This window comes from Ylistrum balloti, unplaced genomic scaffold (assembly GCF_031769215.1).
Source record: "Ylistrum balloti isolate Yb309-2 unplaced genomic scaffold, AGI_CSIRO_Ybal_v1 Utg370790, whole genome shotgun sequence".
Taxonomy (NCBI): domain Eukaryota; kingdom Metazoa; phylum Mollusca; class Bivalvia; order Pectinida; family Pectinidae; genus Ylistrum; species Ylistrum balloti.
Genome location: NW_026782461.1, coordinates 533,738 through 550,885, shown reverse-complemented (window position 1 = coordinate 550,885; position 17,148 = coordinate 533,738). Strand labels below are relative to the sequence as shown.

The 17,148-nt window shown below is 36.1% G+C and overlaps 1 protein-coding gene across 2 annotated transcripts in view; it reads right to left on the bottom strand.

Moving 5' to 3' along the window:
- Positions 1-455: 455 nt before the first annotated feature.
- LOC132558417 (transcription cofactor vestigial-like protein 4) overlaps positions 456-17,148 on the bottom strand; it is a 48,836-nt gene continuing 32,143 nt past the window's right edge. For both annotated transcript variants that reach the window (XM_060222981.1, XM_060222980.1), the window contains 4 exons: positions 16,030-16,207; positions 7,545-7,891; positions 2,810-2,995; positions 456-2,419 (listed from right to left, as the gene is read on the bottom strand). In XM_060222981.1, the coding sequence (XP_060078964.1) occupies positions 2,151-2,419; positions 2,810-2,995; positions 7,545-7,891; positions 16,030-16,207 (980 nt within the window). In that variant the 3' untranslated portion in view covers positions 456-2,150. The remainder of the gene's footprint in view (positions 2,420-2,809; positions 2,996-7,544; positions 7,892-16,029; positions 16,208-17,148) is intronic.

Here is a 17,148-nt window from a genome sequence, read left to right as displayed (position 1 = left end):
CTACACCTATGTACATAAAGCTATGAACAAAGATACCCGGAATACAGCCATGGACACACAGATACCCGAGATACAGCCATGGACACACAAACACCCAATATATAGACAACAGAGATAAATTTACTAAGTAATAGTCAAGTGCACCCATTTAACACAGAATTTGTTGCTAAGTCACATAGTTACGATATTGGTTTAAATATTTCAAAAAACAGTTGACTGATTCTCAGCTTAACTGATTTAAAGTGAAAAAACTCACACTGAATTAAATCATTTCTTCAAATGAGAAAAGTACAGAAAGACAAGAATTATACAATTTGATTTCCTCTCAAAAATACAAATTATTATTCGTCTAAAAAGTAAAAGTTACTTAAATTCTAAAAAAGATGTTTAACAAACTGAGATCATAAACAAACTTTTAATTCTATATCTAATTCCCCCCCCCCCCCCCCCCCAAATTTCAAACGTCAATTTTGGTCTATATATTTGATCTACAAATTTACAAAAATTTTTCTACTCAAAAATCAAGATTTTCAACCAAAATAGAGAGGATTTGTTTGTTAAAATGATAGTTATTGATACAATTAATGTTTAATAAATTTCAGAAGGTATAAAAATGACAGGATTTTTCAGACACAGTTTCATTAAATAATCAGTTCAGTTTGTTACAGATTTCAGTCTGAACTTCTAGTTTAATAAAATATATTCTTTTATCTGCACTTACCATTTCATATTTCAGATATCAAAACAATATGCCCTATAGAGTTTACAGATAAATGTTTGAGGAATTTAAAATCTGTTGAGCCATTTTCTCTGATGACATAATATCACACTGAAGGTAGAGGTGTAGTAAACATAAATTTTAAGGCAGCGAGATTTGAACACAAAAATCCTCACATCAGTTAAGACATTCTTTTACCCTGACAGTCCCTTTTATGGCACACATATATGGACCATCTCCATCATCTGACGCACACACATACAAATTGTGATCATCTCACTTAACCACGATTTTTTTTTTCTGTGTCGCATAACCTGACAAGGAAGCAAATCACTGAAAGACAGTCAGAATTTTTCTGACTATATATATGATATAATGGTGGCACACAATTTGAAAACTGAATTATCAACTGTTTCTTTAAATTTACATCAGTCACACTTGTATCATTTTCAACATTCCACAGCACAAATATACATAACATCAATCCTATCTTGTGCTAGCCTTGATGTAACTTATTTGATAAGTGAATGAAATTTCATTTGGAAATATAAGAAATGAACCATTTGTCAGAAAATCTTCAGATATCTTTAAGAAGTGATATGCCCTCATATGATTCACACCAGTTGTCTCCCTTTAATAAACAAGCATTACTTGAAATGTCACACATTTGACAGAGTTATCTCCCTTCCCTCAACTACACTTTAAACTACAAATAGGTCTGAGGATCACACTATGTACATTCATAAAATACTGCAACATTTAATGGGTGAAATGATAGGATGACTACTAGTTATGACAATGACGAGTGATAATGATTTAAAATTGGTATTAAGGCAGAGATTGAATTATATCAACGACGAAGGATAACTTCTGCAAATAATTGTTTTCTTTACACAGTTTCAGTTATTCAAAATGATGGACTTGATAAAAATCCAACAAATCACACTTTAAGGTAGCAAAATCAGCCTGGCGCTTCACACAATTTGTACATTCAATGCTGCAAAAGTGCGCTGTTTCACTTTTATATAAATGTATTTTGAAAATGAGCAAGTAGCTGACGTAAAATAAATAAAACTTTGGTCCAAGCAATGGGCAGGTTCTTAAGATGACATGTCTACTTGAGGTTGTGTCTTCAAATTCTTCCCTTTGGTGCAGTTCACGATAAAACCGAACAAATGGCACAGAGTACTTAGTGATTCCTTTGGTAGTAACCACAACACATTTGAAGCAAACATGGTCACATGATCACTTACTTGGGCAGTAGGTACATGTTTGTTGGTGCCCACTGCGATAAATTTGAGCACTTACTTAGCACTGCTGCTGACCTTGAGCAAGTCTCAGATTATTATCAGTATTTTGTCATGATGATACCTGGTGCTTGCATTGCTCATTTGCAGCTTCCTTTTGATGACGGGATGCCCTGAATATCCCTTCATATTGAGACTAGATCGTGTCTTAGGGGTGAGGACCCTCGCCTATGAGGTGGAGATGATGAAGGTGAGGTGGACCCATTTGGTCGACAATGCGCAGGGCTGCTCTCCTTTTCCGCTTTAATCCTCTGCCAGGTCTCGCCACCCAAAGCTTTTGCAAAATGGTCGTCTACTGTACCAGGGAGTAATTCTTGTCTTGGATCATTCTTTGCCTTAATGGCTGACCAAGTGCTATTGCCTAGGGACTTGGCAAAATGGTCATCTACAGATCCTAAAATTACACAATATATGATTCCATTAGGAGTGTTCCCAACAACATGTGTCATACAATTTTAAATATAAGCACCTTCCAGCCTAACAGACTTTAGAATAAAAGAAAACTTAATAATCTGATACTTTGCTATTCCAATCCCTAAGTATTCAGATACTCTCTGTAACCCTATATATATATATAGATGAGAACGTATTTGTTACAAAATCCCCCAGATAAGACCTACATATTCCACTGTCCTGTATAATATGATCAATTTCCTGTTGCTGCAAAGTGTCTATATTACACACATGTAACTGTACAAACTTTTTGTCTAACTGTCTTTGTGCTGTTTCTCGCAAACAGTTAAACCTTCAGAGAATGATCCTAGATCCTAGCTGTCATACTAACCTGTAATAGACACTGCTGATGTGTTAGGTTTGGCGGACTTGGCTGCCGTGGCGACTGTCGAGGCAACAGCAGGAGGGGAGTCGGCCATTGGTGGTGTAACAGGGGACATTTTTGGGGCCATGTAGTCTGGATAATGTTTTCCCAGGGAGCGCCGGAAATGTTCTTCAATAGGGTCGCATCCTCCAACTGTAACCAAAAGTCTACCATCAGTTTCACAACATCAGAATGATTATCGAAAATTTGTATCATCATTTGATTAATACACAATATAAACTATTGCAAATAATTCATAGTTAACCACCTCCGGCCAACATTGGGATTGCAAAAAACTTATCTCTGTTTCTCATGGGACACGTGACCTAATTTCAGTAAATCTGCCATCCAAAGTGGTACTTAAACACCAAAAAACTTCTGCAATTATAGGTGGCACAATTTTTTATTTTTTCTTAGCTAAGAACGATGACACACTGAATGAATCTAAGACTCAACTTCAGTATGCGACACTCTGCCGTCACTAGAAGTATTCACGTACACAAACTTTGGCAAATGCTAGAATATCTCACAATCTTATAAAAAGATGACACACTTATGTAGATATTGTCCAATCATGTGCATTCTGTTGGTCATGTATGAAGACTAATTTCAAGTAAGGAGAATGTGGAGAAATTGAAAGAAAAGATGAACTGCTGCTATGGTAACAGCACTTTTTGTTATAATCATCAAAGAAAGCATTTTTAAACATATTGATGCCTCTTAATGTTAAATCTATAACCATGAGTATGTGCTTGAAACAGGAAACTTGTCAAGAGTTTTTCAAACTGCATTTTGTAAGACAGTTGTGTTTTGTCTATGATTCATTGATAAATGACCCTTTGTAGGGTAACGGGACAAAACCTCCCAAATTTACCTGTAGCAAGTTAACACCACTTTAAGTTTGTTTAAATGTTTTTAAAGGTGAGAATTCAAGAGTCATTCAGTTCAAACATGTGCTTCAATTAGCTGAAGGGGTAACTATAGGGACATGCACAGGTGCCGTACATACACATGCCACCTGGGCGCATGTATTTGCTACATCAAACACATCCATATCTGTCAGCCCTAATGCCATTAATTGACAATTCATGCAGGTTAATTAATATTCCTCCTCTAGATCATATGAATACCACAATTAACTTTTTGATATATATTCTCTTAACAGATTAATAAAAACTTCCGAAAATAAAGAACAAAAATTGTAACGGCATTAAGGTTTCTTCAGAATACATATAAAATTTTGGTAATGAGGAGGCCATCTGTTTGATAGATGATTATATACCACAGGTAAGAAATGTTGAGGAATCGTTAACAGGTGTTACATATTGAATGTAACATATCACCTGTAACCAATGAGAGCCAGGGATGCAACTCATATTTCACAGCACTTAAACACTTGCCTTTAACAGACAGATTTTCATTACATGTAAATGGTTCGTTACGGATTCTAGTAACGACCTATCATGATTGATACCTTATCGTCACTGTTGATCCGACATTTAAAGTCTGCCTACTATCTGATTTCCCTGCGGAGAAAATTGATTTTAATTGCCATAATCCAGTGTTGGAAGATACTTTTAAATTTTCCAGGGTAATAAATTTAAATGTTTAATTGTTAGATGTACTTTGAACGTACAGATTAACCCCCTTCACTTTTCTGATCCAGTGAGCTTTACTGATTTTAATTTTTTTTATAACTGCAAAATCTGTAGCTGCTTAACAGACATGATGATTTTCTTGAATGAAAGTTTTCTTAATTGTGTTCATTGAGCCAAGACTGTCTAAATTTCCTAGGTGCTTATCCATCAATGCTTTATATACTAAACCCGATAGAATTATTCAAACCTACCAGGCTAAAACACCCCTAAAAACTATCAACAGATCATATTTCAATGCAAAATCAGACAAATTTTTCGAAAAACATATCTTAAAGTGCAAAATATTGTTTGTAACAAATCTCAGAAACACTGAAAATTCATGTCATCTGATTTTTTTAAAAAATGACAAAAATGTGAACAGTGTGTTATATATTATGACCAAGAAGTAGAAAGTGGTGGTGATTCACCGGTCAATGAGGGCAAGTCTGTTTACGTTGTTTTACATTGCATTAGATGTAAATTAGAAATGACTGTGTACCTTTATCTATTTTTCAGCCTTTCCTTCTTATTGTCATTAAGTAATATTTTATTCCTATGACATCCATATGCATACATACAGATGTGTATATTTCCTGAATTGTCTGTTAAATTCCTGAAGGGATTTAAGCTGTGCACAGACCAACAGTGGTATGAGTCATTCTTCTACATAATCCCATATAACACCAGTTTACCACCACTCACATGCACATCATCGTGCACAATTCAATATGTACCAGAAATCTTCTTTTTCCCCTTTTTTTTCTTTTAAATAAAACTTTTGCTGGAATAATAGACAAGGTATATTCTTACATTTAGATAAAATGAAAAAAAACTCGGATAATTGAAGTTTACCTTCATTTGATTATCTAGCTTGTAACATACATTTTGATATTTAATCAGGGTAGAGTAACCACCTGTTGATGTTATCATCCCACTACTAGCATGGTTAGCGCAAGGATGAAGATAAGATCATCTCAAATCTAAACTACTACTTTAATTTGGCACAAATGTTTGCAGTTTTGAAACAAGCCAGATAAATAAGAGAAACGTTGTGACCACAGGCGATTGATCTGAAGTAGGGACTAGGTGCCAAACACAGAAACCAAATCCTAATTCCAGCGTAGAGTTTACAGAAATAAAAGGAATAGATTTGTGATTTTTTATTAGCACACAAATAATGTACACCCCTGAAATATTAAAGTGATATATAGCTAGAAGCAGACTAAACGGCACTATGGATAGATATTTGAGATAAAAAATCAAAGATAGATATATTCCCTCTTTACTCACAGGATAACATAATTGAGAAATTATCTTTATTACAAGTTTTTTTTTGTCAACTCCACCTTTTTTCTTCGGGACTGAAACATTTACGCGTCTCCATGTTCATTGAAGGCTCGTCTCCTTCTGTCCAGATCTCGTAGTCAGATAAGTATGTCAAACAGTGCAAATCGTAATTATACAAAATTTGGCAATTTTCAACTACCCGGAATACACTGGGCAGACATGGATATTGGTGAGGCATTCACGGGTGTATAGACAGGCTAGGAGGAGACAGTGTCCGTCTAGGGGAGCAAGGACAGACAGGGGTATACAGACAGGGTATATCTTTCAGAAAAAGGGGAAGGTCCACACTCAACTAGGACAAAAACTTAATGAACATGCCACAAAATAGAAACACTATGACACCTGAAACTACAGACAAAGTTCAGCATCTATAACTATTAATGTTAAAACTCTACACTTCCAATTCATTTTTTGTAATCTCGTTTTGCAAGCTGATCTTAATTCACTACTTTATACTAACAAATACTTTAAAAACCAGACACAGAAATTTACCATTAATCTTTAAACTACAACAAAGGAGGCTACCTTCCTTCCTCGGGGTGCCAACATACATTGGTAGATTTAAGTGAATGGATTGGGTGTTATTTCTTCCAATGCCCTCGAACAACCCTATCTAATGCTTACTGAAGCCCTTTGAAGTGGGATCAACCTCACAGTTGAAAATCAGTGTGCAACTGTGACATCGATTGATACTGATACCAATCAGGCCACCTTGTGTACAATTTGTAAAATAAACAGAGCTAAGAACTGACCAGGACGGAGCCCTTTACATCTCTCCAACACAATAGCAGCCAATTGCTTAATTAGGCGAAATTAGTCCAGTAAGATTACAGGGTGGCATGTGTATGTTGAGGTATGATAGCCCTGTTGTGGGCTGTGATACACCTACCAGGATGTTCTCACTATCGGGTATCAGATACAACAGTAACACACAGGGTGTTCTGTAATGAGTTTTTTTCAGCGCCGTATCACGCCCTTCACTATAGGTAGGGGCAGTGGGGATCTCAAGAGGTGTCAGGGTGGGCTGGGGCGGGGTATACTGATCAAAGACCAACTAGCACTGTTGTTTCAGATATCACATCGCAGATCAGGGTCAGATCCACCCATAAAACCCTGATACAATTTGTACAGCCCTCTAAGGTCATTGATAGAAACTGGCACACTTCACATACTAGGTATTATATCAGGCCTTGACAAAGTCCTTTATTCTGGAGGAATCACAATGGCACCAATGCGTTAGCACAATGTTGTCCCTTAGGTCATATGGACTCATTCTTGAAGCGATTTGATGACTATTTCTCAAAAACATTGCTATGATATCCTGACCTTAACTCTGTGTTCCTTTACATTTACATATTCTATCTATTGTATTTTAGTGCTTTTATGGTAAAGACTGACGATATCAGTTTTTCTGGGAATTATATTGTTTGAGCCATATTCTAAACTGTATTTAAGTGTCTTAAATAAATGTTGATTTTATTGTCAAGACTGATGCAGTCAGTTTCTTAGGAGAATGATAATGTTTGACCCATATTCTGAACTGTATTTAAGTGTATTAAATTAATGTTGATTTTATTATTAAGACTGATGCTGTCTGTTTCTTTCAATAATGATATTGTTTGAGCCATATTCCAAACTGTATTTAAGAGTCTTAAAAAAACGTTAATTTTATAGTTAAGAATGATGGTGTCAGCAAATTATTTGAGCCTTCGTATTACCTGACACAACTTCTCGCCTACTTGGACTGGGTAGCGAGTGATGAGATGGTGAGCTGTTGCCGTAGCGATTACTTTTGTCCACGGTGGAGGCACATGTAATAACAGAAGGTCGAGACACTTGAGGAGTAAATGCTGATGAAGAGGAACTGGTCAGAGAAAGGTTGAGTGGAGCGTCCAATGTCTCTGTGGGAACGCGGTAGGGAGGGGGTGACCCACGCTCGTGGACCGGCACCCCTGGTTGCGATCTCATTACATGTCTGTAACTGTCGACGGATGACACCACATGACGCATCTCCCCATTCATATACACTGGGGGTAAGTCTCGTTCTGCCACATGAGTGATTTGTCTGAAATGAGAAAATGTTTACCACTGATAATTTTACATCTTGATATTTTTTTCTGAAGATTCAAAAAGATTGAATAAAAGTTTGTCAATATAAAATGTTAAGGATCTGAGTGATAAGGCCCTACATTCCAACATTCTCATGCATCATACATGCAGAACATTGCAGACATATGAACTAAGAAGGAAGGATGTCAGATTAATTCATTCTTAAGTATGTGATTGACAGAAAGGAAAAGAAAGAACACAACAATGCCGGTGAAGGACAGAGGGAAAGAAAAGAAACAAACAAAAAATAAAAGAGGAAGGACAGAACGGCAACTGAAAAATTGCATAACTACTACACACTACAGGTTGATAATGCGATAAAAATGCTGTTCAATTGAGTATGTAATTTCAATATCTTTCTTGACATCTGTCTTACAGCTCACATTGGCAGGCAGACAGATGTGAATGGATATCTCTCCCCCACCGCTATCCTATTTCATTACCACACATTCATTGAGAAAACACATTAAGGAACTGACATTAAATATCAAGCTATATCAAAATGTACTTATTTCTATTAAAATATGCATCCATAAAAACAAGTTATTTCCTTAATTGTTATGGTGTGACGTGATACGAAAATGACATGAGTCCCCATAAAATTTGTGACGGGTGACATCGGCGTAGTTTGTGAGCCAAAGTCTGCACGAGGAATGCCAACGACATTCTGATTGAAAAATCTTAAGACTAGAACACACACAAAAATATATTGCCGTACTTCACTTTGGCTAGAAATGAAGTTTGAATTATTTACATTTATAAATCATTAACTATTTAAACCCATTCAGTATGAAAGATCTCAGCATGAGGTAAATTTAGCTATCAATGCCTAACATCTTATAAACAAAGCTGTAAGTACACACAGGTAGGACAAAAGTATATTTATCACATTCTACTCAACTTAAACACCTGAGAAGATATAATGACTCATGCAGTCATCACTGCAATTATCTACTGACACAGGTAAATCAGTTTTGATGATTACCTTATCTCCAAAGTGAAAAAATCACCAGTTGTTCGGATTCTACAACATTGTTTATTAGGTATTTAGAATAATATTATAATTAAAATACCAAGTGATTTTGAAAGTCATAAATCTTAGAAAATGATTTTAATTTAGGGCTGTTAATGGAAATTATATGTAACAAAATTGATATGTAAATGGAGTACACACCTCTGACCAGGCAAGCTTAAGGTTATCGTGTTTATCCCCAAATAAGCCCATGCCCACAAATAAGCCCCCTTCTTCATTTTTGCTAAATCATCAATTTTAAGATCAACAGCTAAACGTAGATTACAAATAACCCTTTCTCAAAGTATTTACACTAGGGGTGGGGGCTCATTTGTGGGTAAGTACAGTAATTTCAAACTATTTGAAAATTCCAATCAGTAGATCAGTACACAGCTCCGCCTCCATTTTTTCTATGAGGAATCCGAAACAGGTCAAAAAGTATGATCAGTAATACAGGTATTAAGTCTTCTGACGTCAGATTGTGCAAAATGTGGAAAAAAAAAAACATTGTGAAAATATTTTCATTCTGATCTGTGTGAAATTTTCAACTTCTTTCACAGCTGAAATCGTAAAATTAAAGTTGTCTTTAAATGAAACATTTAAAAGTGTTTGAAAAGCAACACATGAAAGGATAAGATTATCCAAAGAATTCCTACTCAGAAAACCATTGGCCTGTCCTACTGCAATCTGCAGCTCTGCACATACATGTCATGTGTCAAAGTGGCTACCTTCCATCAAAGCCTACCATGAAGGTGTATAAAAGTCATGGTGTGTAGTAGCACTGCAGTCTGTGATTAACACTTTACTACTGCTACGTCAGGCTAAATACACAGGTAATATGGAACAGACTTTAGATTGAGGCATGACTCACGAAGGTAAATTTATGTTTTAGTTGAATGGGTTTCAATGTTAGCAGGGCCGCCCACTTGTTTCCCTAACATTACATGGAGTTTGTCTTCCCTGTGGCTTATCTTCATACAACAACATTACACTGGCACTGGTCCCAAGAACTCTTCAACAGTTTTAAAGTCCTTCTTCAGGGATATCCAAAGCAACAACAATGAAAAAAAAAGAGACAAAAAATTGTTTTGTCCTATAGGTGAATTCCCAGGTAACATCCCTACACCTGTGCTTTATCCGAAAAAACTTGAATGTTTCTTTGCCACGTGATGTCTTAAACTCATTCATGAAAACATGAGTGATTTGTCGACCACATGGTGTGATATTTACAAGAGACTGGTATCAGATAGTGTTTAGTATTATCCATGTCCCTGTATTGCTGACCAAGATAATGATGCCTTCCCACAAAGCAGAAGTTTTCTTTATCAACCTCTCCACCAAGCTATGTAATTACAACCCTGTGAAAATTAATACCGTGACAAATTCCCATAAACCTATGAAATGACTGTTCAACTAAGTAATAAATAATTAATACCGTAGTCACTTTCCACACACCCACAACGCAACTTTCTTAAATTTGAAATAAAGACAACCGCAATATTAGATACAAACAAATTAAATTACCATTTCCCATCAAGTAATGTAATTACATAATCACACAACCAGCTGTAATTACATAATCACATAAACAAGTGTGAACACACAATCACACAAACAAATGTAATTACACAATTACACAAACAAATGTAATTACACAATTACACAAACAATTGTAATTACACAACCACACAAACAAATGTAATTACACAATCACACAAACAAATGTAATTACACAATTACACAAACAATTGTAATTACACAATCACACAAACAAATGTAATTACACAATCACACAAACAAATGTAATTACACAATTACACAAACAATAGTAATTACAACACAGTAACTCAAACAAGTGTAATTACACTGTCAAACAAACAAGTATTGTTACATAATCACACATACTAGTTTATATAAATCACCACACAAACCAGTCTTAATTTTTAGTCTTTTATCTTTATTAATTAAAACAATATGTTTTAACAAACCGCTTCATCCATTTTAAACAGATCACCATGTAGGAGAACAATCCCTTTTCTGCACTTTTTAAAACATCTGTAAGATTTTGCCACACATGAACAAGGGAAAAGGTTGAAACTAATAAAATTAGAATTCCTGACAAATAAAACTAATTAAACCATTACATAAATCAACATAACATTTCCTAAAAGTAAATGTATTCACAAATCTGTCCAAAGACATCTGACAACAGCTCCTTGTTATTAATTAGATTTTACAACTTTTGGCAACAAATTACTGTAATTATAATATTTTGTAAAACAATATCTTGACAACTTTACAGTACTGGTGATTACACCTTTCTCTGTAATGAGAATGATAATTGTATTTCCTTGTCATATAATATTAACTAGGCCACAGCACATAGACTTGACTAATTATCAATATTGAATCACGTCGGTGAGATATGCAGACTTCAACCTTGGTCAAGCTTTATTTAAACTGGTCATTTCAAAGTATCAAATGTCATGTTTTTGTAACTCTATAGCACTGAACAAGGTTGTGTCTAAATATGATGAATTTTCAGTGACATTTAAAAGAGAGAAATCTTTTATCAGAAATCATGAGGCCAGTAAATAATGGCTGTGACCTCGTCAATGGTTGGACAAAACCTTAACGTCTATGAAATCAGGGTATCTTGGTGCTTTCTGATCAATGTTTTCATATTATTTTTCTTTCTTATACCTGCGTGAACTGGCCTCGACAACTGCTTCTTGATCATTTTCACATTAAACAAATATGATGTCATTTACATCCGGATGTTACGCATTAAAAGAATAGCACAAATTAATAAATGAAACAGTTAAACGTAACAGTTCCGCTTGACAAACGTCAGAAAACTAATTTAATAAAAGAAATTAATTGAGCAAGTTTTACGTTGATAGCTGATGAGTGATGTTCCTGGTGCCAGAAACAACATAAAGAATCAGGTTAAGTAATAAGTCTGTAGAAACGAGACAAGCCCACTACAATACTGCTGACTCCCACAAACACAATCTTCATATATACTTGTCACATCACACAAAACGTCATACATCAGAGTAGAACACACAGACATCTAACAAATTGTCCATACATCTGCACAAAAGCAGACAGACATGAGACATTGTCATGTATTCAGGACAGAAACAGACACTAGACAAACTGTAATGTATCTTTACAGGATCAATCACCAGACATATTGTCATACATCCTGACAGGAACAGACACCAGACATATTGTCAGACATCCAGACAGGAGCAGACACTAGACATATTGTCAGACATCTAGACAGGAGCAGACACCAGACATATTATCAGACATCCAGACAGGAGCAGACACCAGACATATTGTCATACATCTAGACAGGAGCAGACACCAGACATGTTGTCATACATCCAGACAGGAGCACACACCAGACATATTGTCAGACACAAGCAGAAACCAGACATATTGTCAGACATCCAGACAGGAGCAGACACCAGACATATTGTCAGACATCCAGACAGGAGCAGACACCAGACATATTGTCATACATCTAGACAGGAGCAGACACCAGACATATTGTCATATATCCAGGAGCAGACAACAGACATATCATCATACATCCAGACAGGAGTAAACACCAGACATATTGTCATACATCCAGACAGGAACAGACAACAGACATATTGTCATACATCCAGACAAGAACAGACACCAGACAAACCATCATACATCTAGACAGGAGCAGACACCAGACATATTGTCATACATCCAGACATCAGCAGACACCAGACATATTGTCATACATCCAGACAGGAGCAGACACCAGACATATTGTCACACATCCAGACAGGAGCAGACACCAGACATATTGTCATACATCCAGACATCAGCAGACACCAGACATATTGTCATACATCCAGACATCAGCAGACACCAGACATATTGTCACACATCCAGACAGGAGCAGACACCAGACATATTGTCATACATCCAGACATCAGCAGACACCAGACATATTGTCACACATCCAGACAGGAGCAGACACCAGACATATTGTCATACAGTCAGACAAGATCATATACACCAGAATTGAGGTTTTTCATGTAAAACCAATTTTCATGATGTAATACTTACCATAACTTTATGTATATATGAAACCTACTAAAGTTATGGCAATTAATACTGAAATGAAAATAGCAATTCAATGAAAATTTTACAAAACAATTTAAAAACTCTGACCAACTTTTTAATCCTAATTGTTGACATATAAAGAGATCGACAGCTCAAAAGGATTTAACAAATACCAGGTAAAGCAATGCAATCTAGCCAAACATGTGAGGAATGAAACAAAACCAGAAAATCACTTTGTTTTGGATTATCATATATGTGTTGAATAGATCTACACATTATCAACGACAACGTCGGATCCAATGTACAAATATACCAATCATTTTAATGGACCAATACAGCTTATGTTTAAAATGTACCCCACTTTCTATAATAATCAATTTGTAAAATTCTGGAAACTGTCAAATTAATTTCTTCATCAAAAAAGATAAACTTGGTAAGTACATAAAAATTTGTAAAAGATATATATAAAAAAAAAAATTTAAGATGCAAATCTGACTTTAGAAATCACTGCAATAATACAATGGTAAAGCTGTAATCTATATCATTCATACATGATAGCTTTTTAAGCAGTGAATGATAATTCCTCTGCAGCCCTATCCCCATTCCTGAGATGGTTTGGCTGTGTGGGACAATATGCTGAAAGCATTTTGCAACATAATTTTGGCTTGTTTTTATAGCAAGTGGGTTCATGTATTTTGGTAAACAGTATCTCTACCACTGCACGATATATGAGTCATACCTGTAGTCTTGCAGACGTTTGAACACAAAACTCATGTTTGATGAAGTAATCTACATCTTTCTCTGCAAACATTTAGAACAGAAACATTCATTTACCCCACCTCCTCCTATCCCTTTCGTCACGAAAAAGTCTCCCCAGGGTCGTTATCACAGACAAAGTTATATATATACAAAGTATAATCCCCGCCCCTCCTCACCTCCATCACTCCTTCTCGCTGATGATCTTGGACAGCCACAAATTCAAAGTTCCCCTTAAGTATGATCGTGCCTCAAGTGCCCCCCTCTAACCCCCTATCTATCCCTCCTCCCTTCTTCCTGGCTGAGGATCATGACAATTCACATACCTATTTTTCTTCCTCAATTCTCCTTCACGCCAGTCAGTTATCTAAACTATCAAAACATTTAGGGTATGTGTGGAATATGTTCAATCATAATTATGATATCTCTGTTTCCTGGATGCATTTGAATTCAAGGACATTACTAAATTTACTAAATGGCCGTACCATCAATGGTAGTTGGTTACATAGAAGGAAACTTGTGGAGAAAGCATATATATATATATATATATATATACTCTGAGGATACAAACTCTCGCATACATGCACTGTGGTGTATCTGTGTTGTCTGATGAAGAGCTGGAAAAATGTCAATTTGTCTGTCTGTCTCCAAATATTATTGTTTTTTTTCTTCATTTCAGGAATGTAACCTCCAGAATTTGAACTGAGGTACAATAATTCAATTTGTAGATATTTCTTATCACCCTTTCATTTTAAATGTAATTTAACTTCATGTAAAAACAGTTTATAATGTGAATTTATTTGTATACCTATTCAAATCCCTTGGTATAATCCACATAGTATTAAGTCGTGACCTACCTATCTCCGACTTGCACCATGGTCACTCCCCTTTCAAAAAGACAACAAAACTCTTGCCTGTCAATTCCACTAGCATATCCCGTCTGAGTACTAATCCACTATTTCTTAGTCTGCTCCTTTTCCCATGATATCCTCTCTGGGTACTGACACACTAACTTTTTGTTTACCCCTCTCCCCTTGTGTCCCCCTCTGATTACCAGCCTACCAATTCTTGGTTTGCCCCTCTCCCCTTCTGTGCCCCTCTGATTACCAGCCTACCAATTTTTGGTTTGCCCCCCTCCCCTTGTGTGCTCCTCTGATTACCAGTCTACCAATTCTTGGTTTGCCCCTCTCCCCTTGTGAGCCCCTCTGATTACCAGCCTACCAATTCTTGGTCTGCCTCTCTCCCCTTGTGTGCCCCTCTGATTACCAGTCTACCAATTCTTGGTTTGCCCCTCTCCCCTTGTGTGCCCCTCTGATTACCAGCCTACCAATTCTTGGTTTGCCCCTCTCCTCTAGTGTGCCCCTCTGATTACCAGTCTACCAATTCTTGGTTTGCCCCTCTCCCCTTGTGTGCCCCTCTGACTACCAGCCTACCAATTCTTGGTCTGCCCCTCTCCCCTGACGTACCCCTCGGAAAATTGCCATGTCCTTTGTCTAACCCAACAGTAACACTTTTGATACACCCAGAAATCACCTGATCACTGGGCCAATGCCACATTTGTCACCATGTGCTGGGAAGGTAAATTCTCAAGGGTTGTCAATGGGAAACGTCTGTGAGAACAAAGGCCCATCATCATGCCAGGAACACTGAGAATTCCTGACACTTGTCTAGATCCTCCCCCACTACACTTGGCTCAAGGCTTTCTCACCATTTCTACTATATGTATATCTATCTTGAATGTCAATAGAATAGAAGTTCTTATAACACAACCAGTAGAAGATTAGAGTGTGACGTTTTGATGATGTTTGTAGTGCATGAGATGGTAAGGAAAAGACCAACTTTTTCAGCTGCACTAAAATCCTACAAAGCATAGCTGAATTGACTAAAGTACATCATTACCATCTTGTGTATTTTTTGGTCTTGAATCTGTTTACCATCTTATCATACTCTTTCCGACCTTGGTGTATAAAAAGGATTATCGTAAAGCAAAAAAAGTTGGTCGATTCTTCACCATCTTGTACACTATGTACGTCATCGAAATGTCACACTCTAATCTTCTACTGGTTGTGTTATAAGAACTTCAATTGTATTGACATTACCAACCTAATGAAAATGTTCCAAAATAAGGGAGATAACTGTTGTCTATGTGGAAAAAAGGGAAATAACTCATGCTGTATGGAGCAAAAGGTTTGGAGAAAAGCAGAACTTACGTCTGTGTGGAGATACATCGACTCTTGTTGTATTTGTTGACCTGATCTCTGCTAAAGCTCAGTGCCTGTGATAATTCCTGACGGTCCTTTATTCGATCTTGTTTTAACATTTTTGATGGCAATTCTTTACTTGGGGAATCTTGTGTGTCATGGAGATTTCTTTTGTAAATTGGGTCACCTGCAAATAAATGAAAAATAAAAGTATTTAAACAACAGGATTATTACTATTTTCTTGTACAGCCATACATTCTTACTTTTGATCTAAATATATCTAAGTGGATTTTTAATCTATGTCCTAGCATGAAACAGATTTCCTTTTCGCAATATCTTTCTAGTCTTGTATCTACTTTAGATCATCAGGTTACAATACTGCACTGTACTTTTATAAAGTGGAGGAAAAGAAACAAGATCAAATGTTCCTTGTAATATAAGTATGTATATCTTCCCTCACTTATCTACAAACGTTGAAACCAAAATCACATATTTCATTACTGAATCTCTTGCATTTTCCTTAAAAGTTGATTAAGAATTTCAATTAGCGACGTAATATTACAGATAGGCCAATACCTTTCTCATCACCTTATATTTGCAAATTTCATTTAAAAAAAAGGTCATCTTTTTAAACAGAGAAAATGTAGATTAGAATATATTATTTAATTACATTTACACAATACTTTCAAGCCAGGTATTATTAATACCTTTTAAGTAGGAAAAACACTTCAACCTGAAGTGACAGTGCTGAGGCACAGATAAAAATATGTGGGATACAAAAAAAAAACCTGTTTTATTTCTCAACGGAAACTTATGTCGTGAATGTCACATAGAAATCACTCTATTGTAGACACTACTTAATAATATTTCATATCCCAGTGTCAAGATATGTGTCTCCATGTCTAATGGTTATAGATCAGCTTACAGGCCCTAGCTGTCCATCCATACACATTCAAACTTGCCCCCACATGTGGTCTGTTAAGGATGCTATATCCCTATTTATGTGAGAATTTCTGTCCGTATGAAACTAAGACGGCTTGTATGCATTGCTTTGATTTCTACATCATAAAATGCTGATATTTAGTTGATTGTATTACGAGTTTTGAGATGATTGTGTTGTTAAGATGG